Consider the following 19,605-nt stretch of genomic DNA (forward strand, 5'->3'; position numbering starts at 1 on the left):
TAAATAAATGGAAAAGCATCCTGTGTTCATGTGTATTTTACCACAATAAAAAATACTCAATATAATGAAGGACTTAAATTAATAAGATTAAACCGATCAGGATACAGTAATAAATGGTATGGTAAAAAGACAACAGCAAAATCTCACTGGCTTAAAAACAGTAGTTTGTTTTTCCCTCATATTACATGCCCTACGTGTCCACTGCGTAGATTGCAGAGGGCTGCTCTGCTCCACAGGGTCCTTGCTCAGGGACACAGTTTGACCAAGTCTCCACTATCTGGATGGTTGGTGAGGCGGCATTTTTACACTTGATCTTAGCCAAAAGGCCGAGAAGCGATTGAGGCGGCATTTTTAACAAGCGTATCAGTTGATCTAAGTGGCCCAGGTTTGGGCTTCCCTGGTGGCGCAGTGGTTGAGAATCTGCCTGCCAATGCAGGGGACATGGATTTGAGCCCTGGTCCGGGAACATCCCACATGCCGCGGAGCAACTAAGCCCGTGCGCCACAACTACTGAGCCTGTGCTCTAGAGCCCGTCAGCCACAACTACGGAAGCCCGCATTCCACAACTACTGACGCCTGTGCACCTAGAGCCCGTGCCCCGCAGTGAGAAGCCCACACACTGCAACGAAGAGTAGTCCCCGCTTGCCCCCCCTGCTCGCCGCAACTAGAGAAAGCCCGTGCACAGCAATGAAGACCCAATGTAGCCATAAATAAATAAATAAATAAATAAAAATACATAAATAAATAAATAAAAGAAAAAAAGTGGCCCAGGTTTAAGAAATGCTGTACCTAAGAACTATAAAGTTCAGCTTATATATGGTTGCAGTCTCATTTTAAGAGGAGGGTGAGGTCCTCTTTTACGTGTTAATGAGTCCATATAGGAGAGTGCCTCATTATCTGCCTCAATATTAAGCCCTGGAATTTATAAGGCTATTTATTTCAACCCTTAGCAGATTCTTAAAAAGATTAGCATATCACTCTTCTCTGTATGGTTCATGTAAATTTTGCTTGAAAGGGGAGGCATGAGTTTCTAAAGGGACTATGTTTTTTTTTTTATTGAAGTATAGTTGGTTTACAATATTGTTTTAAAGGCACTATAGTGTTTGAATAACATCAGTGTAAAGTCAGTGACACGTGAAAGACAGGAGGCCCATTCCTATATTTTGAGATAATACATGAGGTAGGATGGGAATTACCCCTTACACGGTTAGCCCAACAGAAGACCTAACTAGGTATCTAACAGAGACGTCCCTACAGCACAAATAATAGAAGAGAGAAATCAGTGATGACTTGGCTTTTAGCTGGGGTTATGAACGAGAAATCCCTAGACCTTTAAGTGGAAGAGGTAGAATGAAGGTTTGCTGGCTTGCCTGCTTGTTCTTTAATTAGAGAGTAAACAGAGTCTCCTTGAAGAGCACAAAGGTGGGTTAAGTGTTTTTAGCCTTGGTTCCCAGACCTTTGGATCTGGGGAAACCACTGAACACTGACTCTTGAGGCAGCCCCTGAAGGTTGACAAAGAGGGGAACAGCCTGTTAACTCCCCTGTTTTAATTAACCCTGAGGTATATTCAGGGTGTTGGGATAGATGTCCACAACTTACAGTTAACTGCCTCACTCCCTCTCTTCCACAGAGTTTACCAAGGATTTATTAAGTGCCACAGGTATGCAAGGCATAACCTTGCTACTATAATCCCTTCTAGCATATGCTTCTGTTCTTGTAGGATAATGAAGGGAATGCAAATCACAAAAATATCAATAAGACAAATATTTACATTTGGTCAGGAGAAGTAGGAAAGGGAAATGTGTAGGGAGGTGGGGGGAAGCAACAATTTCCCCAGGATCTCAGCACAAGATAGTTTCTGAAAATATTCCTTGAAATACTGTGAATAGACTTAGTGGTAGCATGATATGCTATCTTTTGTTGTGACAGTTAATTGCATTCATCTTCTTTAAGCCACCATTGGAGCCTGGAACTGTTTTGTATGAAGCAGAGCTATCACAGTTTGCTGAGGACATAAAGAAATGGAAGGAGAGATATGTTGTGGTTAAAAATGACTTTGCTGTGGAAAGCTATGAGAACAAAGAGGTAAGACATTTCCTTGTTACCACTGATTCTTGCAATTTTCTTAAATGTTGGCTGGGTTGACTGACAAGCCCTCTCCTTTGAGACTGACTGATTCAGTGAGCACTAACAGATTCAGGTATTCATTTCAGTCAACAGATATTTATTGTGGGTTATAGTAGGTTCTAGGCATATCACTGTAGATTAGACAGGTGCTTGCAGTCTAGTGGGCAACGTAGACTTTGAACAAGTAATTGCAAGTGAGTGTAAAGATAGAAGGTTATACTGAGTGGCCAGTGCGGGAGCCTTTCCTATGATCACTGGGCCTCGAGGCCTGTCTTAGTCACCTCCCTGATATCTCTCCCTCTCTGCTCTGTGTCTCCATGTCTTCCCACTCTTAAGCCTCCTCTGTGGCAGAGGAATTATTTATTAAGATTGTGACTGGATTTGCATGGGTTCCTAAAAATTCAGAACTTTTCACTTACTTTATTTCACTTCTACGTATGAATTTTTTTCACTAGCTTTTTCCTGGTTATCTCATTTTTTCCCTTGTCTGTAAAATGTGGAGCGATGAGATAGCATATGTACAGTGCCTAGCACCTGAGAGGACCTTAGTTTTTATTGGTTCCCATTTCTTTCCCCATCAAGGGAGGTAATGTGGTGTAAATGAAAGAACATTGGACAGAGAATTTGGAAAACTAAAGTTGAGGTCAGGCCTCCATTAAACTAGAGTGTGAGGCTGAATGATCCCACTGATTCCTTCCAGATCTCATACTGTACACATATTCAGTCTACATAGATTCTCAAGCTCCCTTTGAAATGAATAGTTACTATTTATGGGTTAAAGTTAGTAACATATTTAAAACTCTGCACTCTTCACTCTAAGTTCAAAACTAGTCAGGACATCCTCTGCAGATACTCTGAGTAATTACCCCTGATGCTAAACCTTTAGGAAGAGGCTTCAGGCTGACAGATAATGTGTCTCCTTCCAATTTTTGATGGAAAATAGAAATAAAATATAATACAAACTTATTATACCACCTACCAGGCAGTACTCGAGTGCTTTCTTGGGTATTCTTATTCTTTTCAACATTTGTTAAGTCAGTATCTTCTCTGCTTTATCTATTTTAGGATTTTAGTCAACATTTGATTTGCTCTCTGAAGCAAATGATCAATACAGTACAAATAATGATAATAATAACAAATCACTTTAGATTTCATACGGCCCGTTATACTGTCCTCTCAGGGAAGCTTGAGAAGAGGCAGTATAGCCTAATGGTTAATATGATGCACTTTGAATCACACCTTTACCAGTTACCAGATGTGTGTCCTTGCATAAGTTATAAATCTCCTTGAGCCTCAGTTTTCTCATCTGTAAAATGGTGAGCATGATTCCTTCATCACAATGTTGTTGTGAGGATTAAAGACATGAATGCATTGAACCCATTCGCATATGGCCAAGTGCTGGCAGAGCCCAATATAGAGCAGTTGTCAGCATGACAACTAACTAATGTGGAGGAAACACTCATAGAACTCACTCTTGTACTTATTAAGGTTTTCACCACATTCGGCACTAACGGAAGTTTCATTTTAAATCAAATTTTGGTGGTTTTTTTTCCCTTTTCATTTTTTTACGCTTGCTCCCTCAACTTGCAATTTATGGGCTATATTGCTTTCTTTACTTTGCTCATCATTTTCAGGTGAACTTGTTCCGATTGTTAAGATATAGTCACTGAATTTGGTAATAACCAATTTTCTTTTTAAACTTGGAAGAAAAATGCCCATGCAGTGTGCCATAATTCCTTAAAGTTTTAATGATATCCTGCTTTTTAATTACAGAAGGTTTTTTAAAAAAATTATACCTAAGAGTTATACATTAAGTTTCTATCTATAAACTGCCTATTCTTTTATTGAGAATCCAGTTTTGGCTGGTAATTGAGGAGGAAAAAAATGAGCATTCTCATTCTCACTTCCTACTTCCTATACACTTGCGCTGGGGCTGGACAAACCCAGGTATGAATCCTGGATTTGTCACCTACTCACCACTGGGTCATTGGCAAGTTATTTAACCTCTCTGAGCTTCATTTTTCTCGTTTATAAAATGGAGATAATGTCTGATTCACAATGCTGGGTTTTTTGGGGTTTTTTTTTTGCGGTACACGGGCCTCTCACTGCTGTGGCCTCTCCCGTTGCGGAGCACAGGCTCCGGACGCGCAGACTCAGCGGCCCTGGCTCACGGGCCCAGCCACTCCACGGCACGTGGGATCCTCCCGGACCGGGGCACGAACCCATGTCCCCTGCATCGGCAGGCGGACTCTCAACCACTGCGCCACCAGGGAAGCCCCACAATGCTGTTTTGAGGATTAAATAATATAATATATAATGTTTATTAAAGCCTAGATTAGGCCTGTTTTCACAGATAACACAATTCACATTTGAGGCCAATCTGAATCAACCTGTTCCTAGACTTTCTCAAAATCACACCATTTTGGATTCTTCTCTCTTCTGCTCTGGGTCCTGATGTGCTTGGGCACTTGATTAGTAGTTCTTACAAGAATGAAAACAACCTTCTTAGGTATACAAGAGTTTGTTTTGTTTGGGTTTCTTCAGTCACTATCTTATTCATGCAGAATGAGGCTTGCTACTTGCAGAATGTGCATTTACTCTGATTTTATGGCCCTGATCAACATTATTTTAGTTATTCGCGAGTACACTACAGATTTTGGGTCCCACAGTTTCGTGGTTTCAGTTCTCAACTTGCTTTTAGCTTGTTAGTCTCAAAATTTTCCCTTGACTTATGCCCTCCCATCAGATGCACATACTTACATTTTATCTTATCTGCATGTCCATGTGAGTATATCTGTTTAACCAACTGCTTCACTGCTTTAGCGATGCTCTGTACCCCTTTTACATTTCTCAAACAGCAGAGCTTTTTGTGTGCTGGCCGGAATTTGTTCTGATGTCATGTCATGGTATTACACTTCCATCCCAGATCATTTTACTGCAAAACAGTCTCACGCCTGAGGGCAAAGTGGTGGTATATTTTATCATGGTTACATTTTTATGTTTCTGGTAAAAATCCTTGGCAACCATAATTGAAGTTACATGTCCCACAGTCTCATTTGTCATTAGTCTCCAAGCATTTTGTGTGGTAAATGTCTGTATGCGTCATCAGCCTTTTGGTTATTAGAATGATTCAGGCGCTAGCATCTGAAACGATAAGTGTGGTGCAGAATTTCTGAAGTTACTGAGATTATGTTTCACCCCCTTTGAGAAACATATCTACAGTGAATCTCCCTGAGATTAGGGACTCTGACTTACCATCTTGTGACCGTCACACAAAAGTATTAAAGTACTACCCACAAGTAGCAAGGACGCAAAACATTTTCTTCACCCTTGGGGCCAGGAGGGGCTGTGACCCACATAGGGTCAAGTAAAGCTCTACCCTGACTGAAGTGATTGGTCTAGTCTAGAGCTGGTCGCATGATCACAGCCAGAAAAAAAAAAAGCTACATTAATCAAAACAGCGTGATATTGGCACAAAAACAGACATATGGATCAATGGAATAGAATAGAGAGCCCAGAAATAAACCCACACACCTACAGTCAATTAATCTTCGACAAAGGAGGCAAGAATATACAATGGAGAAAAGTTATTCTCTTCAGCAAGTGGTAATGGGGAAATTGGATAGCTGCATTTAAATCAATGAAGTTAGAACACACCCTCACACCACATATAAAAATAAACTCAAAATGGCTTAAAGACTTAATTATAAGACTTAACACCGTAAAACTCCTAGAAGAGAAAATAGGCAAAACATTCTCTGACATAGATCATACCAATGTTTTCTTAGGTCAGTCTCTCAAGGCAATAGAAACAAAAGCAAAAATAAACAAGTGGGACTGAATCAAATTTATAAGCTTTTGCACAGCAAAGGAAACCATAAGCAAAACGAAAAACCAACCTGTAGAGTGGGAGAAAATATTTGCAAATGATGCAACTGACAAGGGATTAATTTCCAAAATATACAAACAGCTCATATAGCTCAATATCAAAAAAAGAAAAAAAAAAACCCAATCAAAATATGGGCAAAATATCTAAATAGACATTTCTCCAAAGAAGACATGCAGGTGGCCAAAAGGCACATGAAAAGATTCTCAGCATTGCTGATTATTAGAGAAATGCAAATCAAATCTACAATGAGGTATCACCTCACACCAGTCAGAATGGCCATCATCAAAAAGTCTATAAATTATAAATGCTGCAGAGGGTGTGGAGAAAAGGGAACCCTCTTGTGCTGTTGGTGGGAATGTAAATTGGTGCAGCCACTATGGAGAACAGTATGGAGGTTCCTTACAAAACTAAAAATAAAGTTACCATATGATCCAGCAATCCCACTCCTGGGCACATATCCAGAGAATCTCTAATTTGAAAAGATACATGCACCCCAGTGTTCATAGCAGCACTATTTAAATAGCCAGGACACGAAAGCAACCTAAATGTCCATGACATGAATGGATAAAGAAGATGTGGTGTATATATACAATGGAATATTACTCAGCCATAAAAAAGAATGAGGTAATGCCATTTGCAGCAACATGGATGGACCTAGAGATTATCATACTCAGTGAAGTAAGTTAAAGAAAGATAAATATACAGTATCACTTATGAGGAATCTAAAAACAATGATACAAATGAACATATTTACAAAACAGAAATAGACTCACAGACATAGAAAACAAACTTATGGTTACCAAAGGGGGAAAGGGGAAGGGACGGATAAATTAGGAGTTTGAGATTAACAGATACACACTACTATACATAAAATAGATAATCAACGAGGACCTACTGTATAGTACAGGGAACTGTATTCAGTATCTTATAATAACCTATGATGGAAAAGAATCTGAAAAAGAATATATATATATATGTAACTGAATCACTTTGCTGTACATCTGAAACTAGCACAACGTTGTAAATCAACTATACTTCAATAAAAAAAAATTTTTCTTAAGATAAAAAAAAGAAAAAGGGGCTCGGATTGGTGGCTCCTGACTTTAAATCTCCACAGCACAGGTCCGGTTTCAGGCACATTTGGATCCACAGCTCCAGTGATATCAGAACTCAGTTTGTTCTTTCTTCCATCTCAGATCTTTGCCTTCACTCAGCTTGACTTCCCTAACAGGCCACAATCTCCACTGTCAGGCTCCTTCACAGTCCTCCACAGTACCAAGATGGTGGTGGTGTCCTGTCCTCACCTCCTTGCAGAGCTGAGGCTTTCCTGTCAGCCCCTCTTGCAAGGCCTGAAGCTCACTCTGATTGGATTGAATCAGGTCATGTGACTGACCCTGACCCAATCACTGCAGCCAGGGTATAGCCAGTGGAATCTATAAGAGCTTTTCTCGCTGGCCCTGGGACAAACCCTAACTCTCACTCTGATTGGACATGAGGTCATGTGACCTTCCCTGACACAATCACTGCAGCTATAACATAGCCAGTGGAAAGTGTAATAGCCTTTCTTCCTTTTGGTCCTGGAGCAAGTCCTGATGCTGTCTCTGACAGAGGCTTCCAGTGCAAAACATATTTTTTGAATAAATGGCTCTTACTCGTTGACATAGTGTGGGAATTTCTATCTCTGAGTATATTTGTCTATTTCTAATATTCCTGATATTTTCCAAAAATCCAAATGAGGAAAAAATCCACTCACTTATGCCTTTCCTTTCCCAGGCCTATCAGAGAGGAGCTCCCCCTAAAAGCCGAATTCTTCCAGCTGGTGGCAAGGTGTTAACCTCAGAAGATGAATACGGTTTATTATCTGATCGGCATTTCCCAGACCCCATTGGTGAGTTGCTGAACATTCCTTCCCAAGACAAAATTCCTAAACATGTTTTGTTTAGCTAGATCAGTGCTTCTCAAGGGGAGGGGTGATGATTTCACTCTCCAGGGACAGTTGGCTGTGTCTGGAGACATTTTTGGTTGTCACAACTTGGGAGGATCGTGCTACAGGCATTTAGTGGGTAGAGGCCAGTGATGCTCGCTAAACAACCCCTGACAATGAAGAATTATCTGGCATTAAATATCAGTAGTTGCCAAGGTTGAGAAACCCTGGGCTAGACACACATTCTCCATAGGCAAATGGAAGATATAATTTCTCTAATTCAGGTAAACATTGTAACAATTCTGTTACTTTAAATCATATTTGGTAATACACAAGTCAGTCACTGTGCTCCTAGCACATGGAAAATATACCATTGGTCAGGCATCTTGAAGCTTTGGAATATCTTGCAAGCTTTACACAAGACAGCAGAAATAAATATGTAGGGCCCAGTCTGTGAAACGTATAATCCCATCTTTCAGTAAGACCTGTCAGAGAATATTATTTTTCTAATTTTAGGATGCTATGCAATAAAATATCCTAAATCAACAAAATGGTTTTAACAAGCATTACAGTAACTCATAGCTACTGTGTAAAAAAGCATTGCATTAATTAGCATATCTTTAATAATAGCTGAATGCTGCCGTGGAAAGAGCATTGAACTGAGAATTTGAAGGCTGGATTTTTATCTAGTTCTATCTGTGACGCTTATCAAGCATTTTCCCTAGCTGTTGCTGAACCTCTCTGATTTCTGTTTCTCCCAGTTCTAGGGCCTTGAAATTGAACATCTAGAAGGATATTACCAGCTCTAACATACTTTGATTCTCATTCATTTCACTTTTTCCATGTAGAGAGTGTGATGGATAATATTCAGACGAAATAGAGCGTTTCATAGAGATTCATGAACTGTGGATAATGTAATAACACCATCTGGCTTTGTGTAAATCACACTGCACAGTAATTACTTAGTTTCTTGAAGAGAGCCCTGGTTCTTATTAATAGGTGTAATCATTTCACTGGAATTTATGGGGAAAATATAAAATTATTTTATCAATTGTTATTTCAGTGCAGAATGCTTAGTGTTTTTAATGACACTGTTATAGGATTAGTACATGAACCATAAACCTAGATTAACAAACTCTTACTAAGTAATTCAAGCTAAAACAACACTTTATGTACACTATACATATTATTATATTTTAACATCTACTTACATGTTATCTTGGCTTTGGAGCTGCCACTTAGAAATGGGGATGCCAATACATTGACTCTTTAGAACCACTTCAAAAGAACTTTCCAATGAAATCAGTCAGAACTGACAATACGTTTATTGATTTATTGATGAAATATATCAGAAGGAATGAAAAGGAATAAAAAACACAAGGCCTGTGTGACTAGTGCCATTTGGCCCAGGGCTTCAGACTGGACATTTCAAAGACTTTTTAAATTGTATGTTTTGCCCTTCTCAGTTTTAAAAATAGAATATTCTACAGTAGATCATTTGTGTTATCCTTATACTCAACTCAGAAAAAATGCAGACTAACGGTATCTGGAAAATTGTTGTAAAATGTTAAATGAATGATAACAAGAGGCTAATAGGAATGAATTTTATGGGGCTTCCTAAGGCTTTTTTAAATGTAAGTGGTGAATGTTGCTTTTAATTGTTTGTACAAAATTGTGACATCTTGGAAAGGGCAAGGAGAGTATTTTCACAAAACTATGTTAACAGGAATCACACTGTTAACAGCAGTATGATTCTAATTTTATTGGAAAAAATAAAGGCACAATAAAGATGGGAGAAATTAACCTCACTAGAGGTAAAACACTGGAGGTTTATCAATATAGGTCTTCTTTACACAGTAGTGTGCTAAGATGATGTTCAAAAATGGTCCCATGTTTTGCTAAAATGATTCACTTGTTTGGCATTTTATTAGCTAGAATCTACTTTTGTTACACACAACAAAAATCTCAAATTAAATACATATGTTTTTATTTTCTTGCTAAAAATATTTGGATATTACCAGTACAGGCTGGTGTGGCAGTTCCATAAAGGTCAGGGACTCTTATTAGCTTTCTGCCCCTTTATCTCTGGGTTGTGGCCCAGATTTACATAGTCCAAGGTGGCTGCTGGAACTCCAGCCATGGCTTTCTCATTCCAGACAGGAGGAAGGAGAAAAGGTGAGGAGGCCGGCACATTCCCTCTCCTTAAGGATGCTTCTAGGAAGTCTCACTGCCACTTACATTTCATTGGCCAAAACTTAGTGGCTGTGACACACGAAACTGCAATGGAGGCTGGAAATGTAGTCTTTATTGTATGCAGGCACTTGCTAAACTAAAAATCAGGGGTTTTATTACTGAGAAAGAGGAGAGAATAGAGATGTGTTACAACTAAGAGGTCTCCACTACAGCATTCAATCATTTATTCATTTGTTGTCTTTCATGTGTTGATTCGTTCTTATGTTATCATGTGCCAGGCATTTTGCTAGGGACTGGTGGGCCGAAGTTTGTGCTCCCAGTGCATTTGACTCTGTTACCTTCAGAAACAGAATTCCAATGTATGCCCCAGGAAATCTATTCTTTATCTAAGCCAATCTTGATTTATTCATTTGCCAGTAGCAAGACTCAGTTCCGGAGCCTTCCTTAGGGTTATGATCCATTTCTTGCTATGCCCAGTGCTTTCAGTTGCCTCTTACTGGGTCCCTCTTCCCTTGCTTTCCTTGAGATTGTGCCCATTATGTAGGCTGAGAGCACAGAACTAATTTTTTCTTCTGCTTGTTTTCCGTGACCCTGGAAATAAGCTGGGGCTCATTTATCCTAGTGCACTATCATAGAATTGGAATGCACGGAGGGGAATAAAGTTTAGACAGGGGATCTGAATGATAAGGGGTTAACGTCAGTTTCTTGGAATTGATTTTGAGGGAAGAGGTGAAAGTCCCATTGTTTAAGGCTTTTAAAATTTCCTAGGACAACACAGCACATTTATTCATTCAACAAACCGTAGTAGAACATCTACTAAGTCCCATGGCTCTGCTATGGGCTGAGCATACAAAGATAAGTAAGATGAAGCCTCCATCCTCTAGGAGCTCCGGGGCAGTGGTTCTGCTTCCCAGGGAAAATTATTTGGCTGGGGAGGCTTATCTCACTTTATGTCTCTCACTCTGAATGTGGGTACCAGACACGAAAACAGATCATTACATTATTTTGGGAGAACAAGGTAGGGCGCACCCAACTCTGTCTCTGGTGCCAACAAAGGCACCCCAGAGGAGGTGGCTTTTGAACTGACTTTTGAAGGACGAATGAGAGTTTTCTATGCAAAAGCATGGTGGAAAGGAAGGAGGAAAAGGAAATATGAATTGCAGAAGCAATATGCAAAGTCATGGGAAGAATGATGACACCTCAGGAGAGTAGAGATGAGAATGGAGCAGAAACCAGCACAGAACAGGGTAAATACCAACACTTAAAGAGGGAGATGGAGAGAAGGGGCAGAGGAACCAATAAAGCTGAAAAGGGGAAACAATTTTTAAAAAGCATGAAGGACACTGAGGAGAGAGGTGCCCCTGGGAGTCAAGAGAATGTTTTCAAAAGAAGGGGTAATTGACAGCAACAGATGTTTCCAATCGGGTTGAAAGGGTGGGTAATGAAGAAGCCATAGGCTGGCAGTCAGGATGACATTAGTAACAGGCAATTTGGTTTTGGGACTGGTGGAGCAGGAACAAGACTAGGGTGAGAATAGGGGTTGATGGCATCAAAGCAGCAAATGCTAGTGTAGCAGTGACAAGGAGGCGGGAGAGAGTGCAGGGCAGAGAGCAGACCTGGTGGGATGGGAGCCTGGGGGAGAGTAGGGTGAGTGCCTGACAGGTAGACACATCAACTGCCGAGGACCGGTAGGGAGGAGTGAGCTCTTTTTGTGACTCATTCCTGGTGAGGAAGTTGAGATAGATTATGTCTGATGACCTTGGTTGTCCCTGTGGATAGGAGGTGAGGCCACCTGCTAGAGTGAGACAGGTGAAGCTGAACTCTTCTTTTCCCCCACCCTGTGAAGACATCTCACACCACCTTTCCATCGTATTGGCTGCCCCCCAGCCGGAAATAAACCTTCACAGCCTGAAATAAATATTTTAAGTGAGAGATACATGTTTTAAAACATCTTTGTGTTTTCCATGTTTCCTCAGCGTCCAGTGAGAAGGAGAACACGCAGCCCTTTGTGGTCCTGCCCAAGGAATTCCCGGTGTACCTGTGGCAGCCATTCCTCAGACATGGCTACTTCTGCTTCCAGGATGCCGCTGACCAGAGGAAGTTCAGTGCTCTCCTGAGTGACTGCATCAGACATCTGAATCACGGTATGCACGGCTGCCCTCTGGTCCCCAGTTAGGCTGCCTTTTCTCAGTTGGTCTGGTCAGTCATCTGTTAGAATGATTCCAAGAAAGAGCCGCGGACGGTGCTGCCTCTGGAAGGAGAGGGAAATCGAACGAAGTGAGGGTTTTGTACACAAAGAGCGAGGCCAGCTTGCTGGTTGTTTAGTCAGGGCAGGGAAGCCTCAGCGCAACAGGACGTGGAAGTAGGTATCTGATGGCACATGTAGACAGAGCACCGTATTCATGCATATAAGTTTGAGCATAATTCCTCCCCTTCCTTCTTCCTGATTTTTAAAAATCTCAGTGACAGCAAGAATGTACCAATTGTCCCTGGCAAAATCCTAGTCCTTTTGACATTTCTTATTGTTTTCACCTTTATTTCTGAAGAAGTTACTCAAAACTTTAGGGTACATAAGAATCGCCTGGAAAACTTGCTAAACAGATTTTCTTTTTGAATCCACCTTCGGATATACTGATACTGGGGCCCTGATTTTGGTTTTCTAACAAACTGCCAAGGGATGCTGATGATGTTAGTCCGTGGACCACACTTGGAGTTGCATTGCTTCAGACCCTGTTGCCTCTACGTATCGATTTCATTACTACTGGGTCCATAATAAAAAAGATTTCTCTTTCCAGTGTGTGATGTTTTTGATAAATTGATATGAATGCAGGTTTTTCTGGACTCTGCAAAACCTTCAGGTACAGATAATTGAGCTCTTTGTTACTTGGCAGTTGGAAAGGTAACCAGTCAAATGTTATGGAGGATTTACTCTGTGCCAACCTATAAAGGTATTAGGAACAGAGTAATGAACCATGCAAAGTTCCCCTCTTTGGGGTCTACATTCAAACAGGAAAGAGGGGCAAACAGACGTACAAATTCACAAGATAACTTGATAGTTATCAAAGTTATGTGTTACAGAGTAACAAGAGGTTACTATGTAGGGAAGAAGGGAGAAGGCTTGTCAGGGGAGGGCTTTCTGGGCAGGTGACATTTGAGTTGAGTCACCTCATCCATCTGTGCCTTTACTGTATTTCCTAAGAATTTCATTGTACATTTACTTTAAAGTTCTGAGGTTTCCCTGAGAGGGTCAGTGCCACGGAGCAAAAGTCACTAGTGATGCATCTCAGTCTGTTCTTGATTTTAGCTTGTGTAATGATAGAAGGCTAATGGAAAAAGATAATGTCACTCTATTTTGCTCTAGCAAAACCCTGACCAACGTTCATCATAATATTGGCTCATAACTCATTAGGGACTTTACAAAAATGATAACCTTATTAATATCTTACCTTGTGGTTTTGATGTTTTAGAGACAAAGAATTCCCCAGCACTGCCTGCACCGTCTAACCAGTACACTTACACCTCTGTGTGCAGGGCCTTGGTCTAGTATGAATATGCATTTGGCACTAAGCACAAGAACCATGAAGTTTCACTAAGCAGAGAATGTTCTCCACCCAGCCAGATGGGACTGGCTTCATTCCCCCTTCCGTGTCCATAATAGGAGTTTCTCTGGGGAGTTTTTGGAAGTTATGTAGCCTGTATTTAGAGTCCATTTATGGAAGATTTCAGTCGATTCACAACCCCACTCTGCCTTCCAGTATGTTATCAAAGGCACTGAGATAATGGGGTCTAGTCACATTGCCCTTGTTCTGTGTCACATTCCTCTGTCCAGAAACCTCACTTTATACAGACTTAATGTGATTTGGCATAGCTTCCAGTGGCTCCAGTCAGAACCAGAGACCATCAAAACATTGTAGGGAACTGTCTTTGACTGTCATGGGCCAATGAGCTCATGGGTCTCTCCCTTCTCGCCTCTATTTCTTTGTTTTTGACGGCACAATGTACCACCCGTCTTCACTGTGTCACTTTTTTTTTTTTTCTTTTTGGTTTCAATCTCTGCCTGTTACTCATTGTGGGATCTTGACTAAACCAGTAAGAGATTTCACAAACTCCCAGTTAACCATTATTGTTTCCATAATAACCAAAAGAGTTTAGAAATAGGTATAAAATGAGTGCTGTGATAAGGGCCAGAAACCCTGAGGGGGCTTTGGAGAGGCTGCTGAGTTCCATCCCCAGGCGACCAGAACCAGGGCTGTATGCCTTTGTCATTGCCCCATTGGCTCTCAGGCCAGCATGCGCCGCCGTGGACAACTAGGTCCAAGATATTCTAGCAGCTGATGCTGGGCCGCTATTGATCTGTCCATTCACAAGTCCTCAGGATCTTTTTTTCCCACTTTTATTAAGATATCATTGACATATGACATTGTATTAGTTTAAGGTGTACAACATAATGATTTAATGTATGATCATTGCAAAGTGAACAGCACAATAAGTTTAGTTAACACCTATCACCTCACGTAGTTAACAAAAGTTTTTCTTGCGATGAGATCTTTTAAGCTCTACTCTCTTAGCAACTTTTCATATACAGTACAGTATTGTTAACGATAGTCACCATGCTGTACATTACAACCTGTGACTTAATTTATCCTATAACTGGAAGTTTGACCCCTTTAACCCATCCTCCCCCCACCTCCTCTGGCAACGACCAATCTGTTCTCTGTTTCTGTGAGTCCTGTTGTTTTACGATTCCACATATAAGTGAGATCATACAGTATTTGTTTTTCTCTGTCTGACTTAGTTCACTTAGCATAATGCCCTGAAGGGATCTTTCAGGGAAGATCATCTCGTTGCCTTCATGGTAAGTTCTGCCAACGATTTCTGTTACTTGGGGTTCCCAGGTGCTCAAATCCCACCACACAGCCCAGGCCACTTGCCCCGGGAGTTCTGGGTTCAAATCGGTCTAGGTACCCATGTCCATTCATTCTGAACCTGGAACCACTTCTCCTGTTCCTCCTTATGAAATGGTTTTTTTCCTATTTAACCCTGACAAAGGGCTTAATTACACCCTGCTCTTGGACAATAAGGCTATATCCTGAGGTAGGTAAGGGCAAGTAGAGGGCTCTCTGCTCCTCCTTCCTTCAAGTGACAGATCTTCCTCTGGGTGCCTCAAAGATGATTTACACTCATAAGGGCCATAGAGGGGTGCGTGTGTGTGTGTGTGTGTGTGTGTGTATGTGTGTGTGTGTTGTTTTGGGCACCCCTTCACTGAGCAGGCATAAGAAAACTCCACAAGATTAATCTTCAGCAACATACTGGACTAAATATCAAGCCCACTGTGTGAGGGAGAGGGGAAATTTCCCCTTCCCCACCTTGGTTCTTTGGGCTGGCAATTAAAATGACACAAGGCAGGTTAACGGAGAAAAATCAAATTTTTTACATGCAGATGGGGAATTCACTTAAGTATGAAGAATTTCAAAGACAGCAAGGCAAGATGAGGTTTATATATATTCTGGACTAAGGAGAAAGAGCTGGGGGTCTGAGGCTTTTTTTTCCTTGAGGGAAAGTAAGATAATTCACAGGAAGATAGGAAGAGTTAATGTTTGCTGGGCCATCCAAAGACAGTGGGACTCTGATCAAACAGCTTTGCTTAGGCTCCTCCCTGTCTACGGTTATCTATGGTGATAGCTTCTTCCTGGGACAGTCCTCCTACCTTAAATTCTTTTAGGCAGTAAAGGGGAAGTTCAGAGGCTCTTCCTGAGTCTTTTGGGCTTTGATTGTTTTCAGCTCAAAATAATCCTCATGCTAGAGTAGCACAACTTGGGGCAGCCTGCCCTCAACCCCATCAAGTGACATGTACCTAGAGCAGCTGCTGTCTTCTGTCCTTTTGGAATCTTACTGCAGCCCCTTGTCCCTGATGGGAGAAGTCCAGGGTTCTGGAATGTCCACTTCTACAAAAAATGGGACTTATATAAAGCCAAAATGTTCTAAGACAGTCCTATTGTCCAAAATCCAGTCCTATTCAGAACTGTAGTTTGCAAAATATGGTTCTTGTAGTTACAGGGATATAGCTAAAACTATTAACACATATAGAAGACTGTATACATGCAATGTGGAATAATGATCATTATCAATGTGAATCTGTCCTTCCAGCTCAGGATAATCATTTCTTGGCATAAGAATTTTCAGGAAGGGGAAAAAGTGTTCCTGGCAGGGAAAATAGGATATGTTGGGGCCAGGAAGAGAGTCAGAGCATGGACTATTAGAGGAACTGAACGAATTTCATGTAGCCGGTGCTTAGAGAGGAGAGAGGTGCCAAGCAAGCATGGAGAGATGGGCAGGAGCCAGACTGTAAAGGGCTTTGTGGAGCATATTAGGGAGTTTGCACTTTACTCTAGCATCAATAAGAAACCATTAAAGGGCTTTAAGCAGATAAGCAACTCAAACATATTTTCATTTTAGAAAGGTCACACGTACTGGCTGCTGTGTGGGCAGTGGATGGGAGGGTAGCCGCTGGGATGCCAGGAGGCCACTTAGGAAGCTTTGGCAGGCTACAGATGGTGGTAGCTTGCACCAAAGAGGTGACAATGGAAATGGCAAGAGGTGGCTGAATAAGAGAGATATCCAGGAAGTAGAATCAATAGAACTTAAGGATAGATCATGTGTGGAGTGAGGCAGTGGGAGAACCCAAGGAAGAGCCCCAGGTTTCTGCCATTCTTTGAGATGGGAACCTTGTGTGGAGAGGAGCAGCCTCCAGGGAAAGGAAACGACGTGTTCAGTGTTGCAGATGTTGAGCTGGAGAAGTCTAGGGACATCCAGGCGAGCGCGTCTCATAGACAGATGCCTGGACGAGGCTGGAGAGCTGGAGCACAATCTAGAGTAGAGACAGATGGGAAGTCAGCAGCCTGTCTATGCTCATGGAGTTGGCTGAGGGTCTGGCATCTGGTACAGGCTCTGTAAACATGTCCACCCTCCATCCTCATGTATAGTTGCAAATATGCCCACGTGGGAGAAGCATGGGGCATGTGTGTTGAAGTAGATTAAAGATGTTTGTATCCAAAATCTGTAAGCATTAATATAAAATAGGTTGGTGACTTTGTGTTAAATACTAACTTCACTCACGACATGGGCCTATGATTTTACTGTTGAGTATCTAAACAACATGTTGCTTAGGAATACAAAGTCTGTGAAATTCAGTAAATCAGGGTCTCTGACTCACCCTCTTCATAGAGATAATACTCAAATGCCAGTGTCTCTTCTGTATTTTATTTCAAGTTCATTGCTACCAATCTGTTTTGGGACTCATAAAAAACATTCCCAGAGGCTTTTAGTTGATCTTACTTTTCCCAGTTACTGCCACCTTCTTCCATGTGTGACAGTCAGATAAATCATATTTAAACACAATTTTTGATTAAAATCCTTCAGTGGCACTGCCATTTTCAAAAAGATGAAAATTCCAAAGAGACTGGCTATTGTGTGCCTGATTTCCTACTATTCTCAAGTACAAGCCTCCTCTCCCCCAACCTTGCTACCCTACCCCACCCACCTGTTTTTTTTTTTTTTTTTTTGCGGTACGCGGGCCTCTCACTGTTGTGGCCTCTCCCGTTGTGGAGCACAGGCTCCGGATGCGCAGGCTCAGCGGCCATGGCTCATGGCCCCAGCCGCTCCGCGGCATGTGGGATCTTCCCGGACCAGGGCACGAACCCGCGTCCCCTGCATCGGCAGGCGGACTCTCAACCACTGCGCCACCAGGGAAGCTCCACCCACCTGCTTTTAATGAAAGTTTTACCTAGACATTTTTGGCCTTCTCATACACCTGAAACACCCACTCCTCACCTATTCGAATTCTCTCTTATTTCCTTAAGAACAAGCTTCAGTCTGACCCCTGCCATGAAGGCCACAGGGCTAACTTCACTAGTGCCTATTATCTGTTCCACTGATTGGATGCTCACCACAATCTGCCTTACATTATTCATTTTCATGTCTAGTCGTCCTATTTCTCCAACTCTATTGCAAATTCCTGAAGGAGAATCTTGTATCATCTTTTGTGTCCCTTTGTAGTGCTCAGACATATATATATCTTGTGTTTCATAAAATGGTTCAAAGACACTAATGAATTACTAACTTAGTACCAAAGTAAAGCTGATTTCAGAATTGAAGTGTGATTTTAGAGATGACAGTTACAAATGTGGTTTGGCCTAATTCATAAACACACTGGCATGAGTAAGTGAAAGAATTGTCAATACAAAGCATAAAGTATTTGAGGAATAAGGGAATCACATGTCAGGCAGCCATCATCAGAAGAAGGTGATTCTGGAAGGAAGGTGGAATGATGGCATGTTTTGTTCAGCAGTACTGTGCTAGCTTGAAGGACAGTCAGGACTGCCACTGAACAAATGCCAGTGGTTCCCATCATCATGAACACTAAGAAATAGGGCACAGTAGAACATCTGGGAAGCATAAGGGCACGTGCACTGGAAAAGATACTATTAAAAAAAACCACATCTTTCTTGATGAAGAGAACACAATCATGTAAAGACACTTTGCAAACTTCTGCTTTAACTTGGACTAGTTCAGTCACCTATGACATTTATGTTATTCAAGGGTGCATGTGATGGAGTGCGTTAGGCTGAATGTGGAGCTATAATAGACGGTTAAACTTTGGAATTGGTTGCTGTCAGGGTTGTATGCCTTGAGCTCTTATCCCAGAAATCCCATGTCAAATCAAATACCTTTATTAGATTGGATTTTGACACTTACATGTTTTAGGTGTTCAATTAATGATGCTGAATTTAATAGAATTTTATTTATTTTTAAATAAATAAATTTATTTTATCTTTGGCTGTGTTGGGTTTTCGTTGCTGCACACGGGCTTTTCTCTGGTTGTGGTGAGCGGGGCTACTCTTCGTTGCAATGCGCAGGCTTCTCATTTTGGTGGCTTCTCTTGTTGCGGAGCACGGACTCTAGGCGTGCAGGCTTCAGTAGTTGTGGCACATGGGCTCTAGAGCTCAGGCTCAGTAGTTGTGGCACACGGGCATAGTTGCTCTGCGGCATGTGGGATCTTCCCGGATCAGCGCTTGAACCCGTGTCCCCTGAACTGACAGGCAGATTCTTAACCACTGCGCCAGCAGGGAAGCCCCTAAATTGAATTTTAAAACAGAAAAGTGTCAGACTTCCCTGGTGTCACAGTGGTTAAGAATCTACCTGTCAATGCAGGGGACACGGGTTCGAGCCCTGGTCTGGGAAGATTCCACATGCCGCAGAGTAGCTAAGCCCATGTGCCACCACTGCTGAAGCCTGTGTGCCACAACTACTGAGCCCGCGTGCCACAACTACTGAAGCCTGCGTGCCTAGAGCCCGTGCTCCACAACAAGAGAAACACCGCAATGAGAAGCCCACGCACCACAACGAAGAGTAGCCCCCACTCGCCACAACTAGAGAAAGCCCACACTCAGCAACAAAGACCCAACGCAGCCAA

The 19,605-nt window shown here is 41.7% G+C and overlaps 1 protein-coding gene across 3 annotated transcripts in view; it reads left to right on the forward strand.

Moving 5' to 3' along the window:
* Nucleotides 1–19,605, forward strand: part of NIBAN1 (niban apoptosis regulator 1) — a 162,170-nt gene that overhangs the window by 67,038 nt on the left and 75,527 nt on the right. For 2 of the 3 annotated variants that reach the window (XM_060131715.1, XM_060131725.1), the window contains exons 3-5: nt 1,954–2,085; nt 7,790–7,904; nt 12,110–12,277. In XM_060131715.1, the coding sequence (XP_059987698.1) occupies nt 1,954–2,085; nt 7,790–7,904; nt 12,110–12,277 (415 nt within the window). The remainder of the gene's footprint in view (nt 1–1,953; nt 2,086–7,789; nt 7,905–12,109; nt 12,278–19,605) is intronic. The other variant, XM_060131733.1, reaches the window with a different exon arrangement.

Source organism: Lagenorhynchus albirostris, chromosome 2 (genome assembly GCF_949774975.1).
Source record: "Lagenorhynchus albirostris chromosome 2, mLagAlb1.1, whole genome shotgun sequence".
NCBI lineage: Eukaryota > Metazoa > Chordata > Mammalia > Artiodactyla > Delphinidae > Lagenorhynchus > Lagenorhynchus albirostris.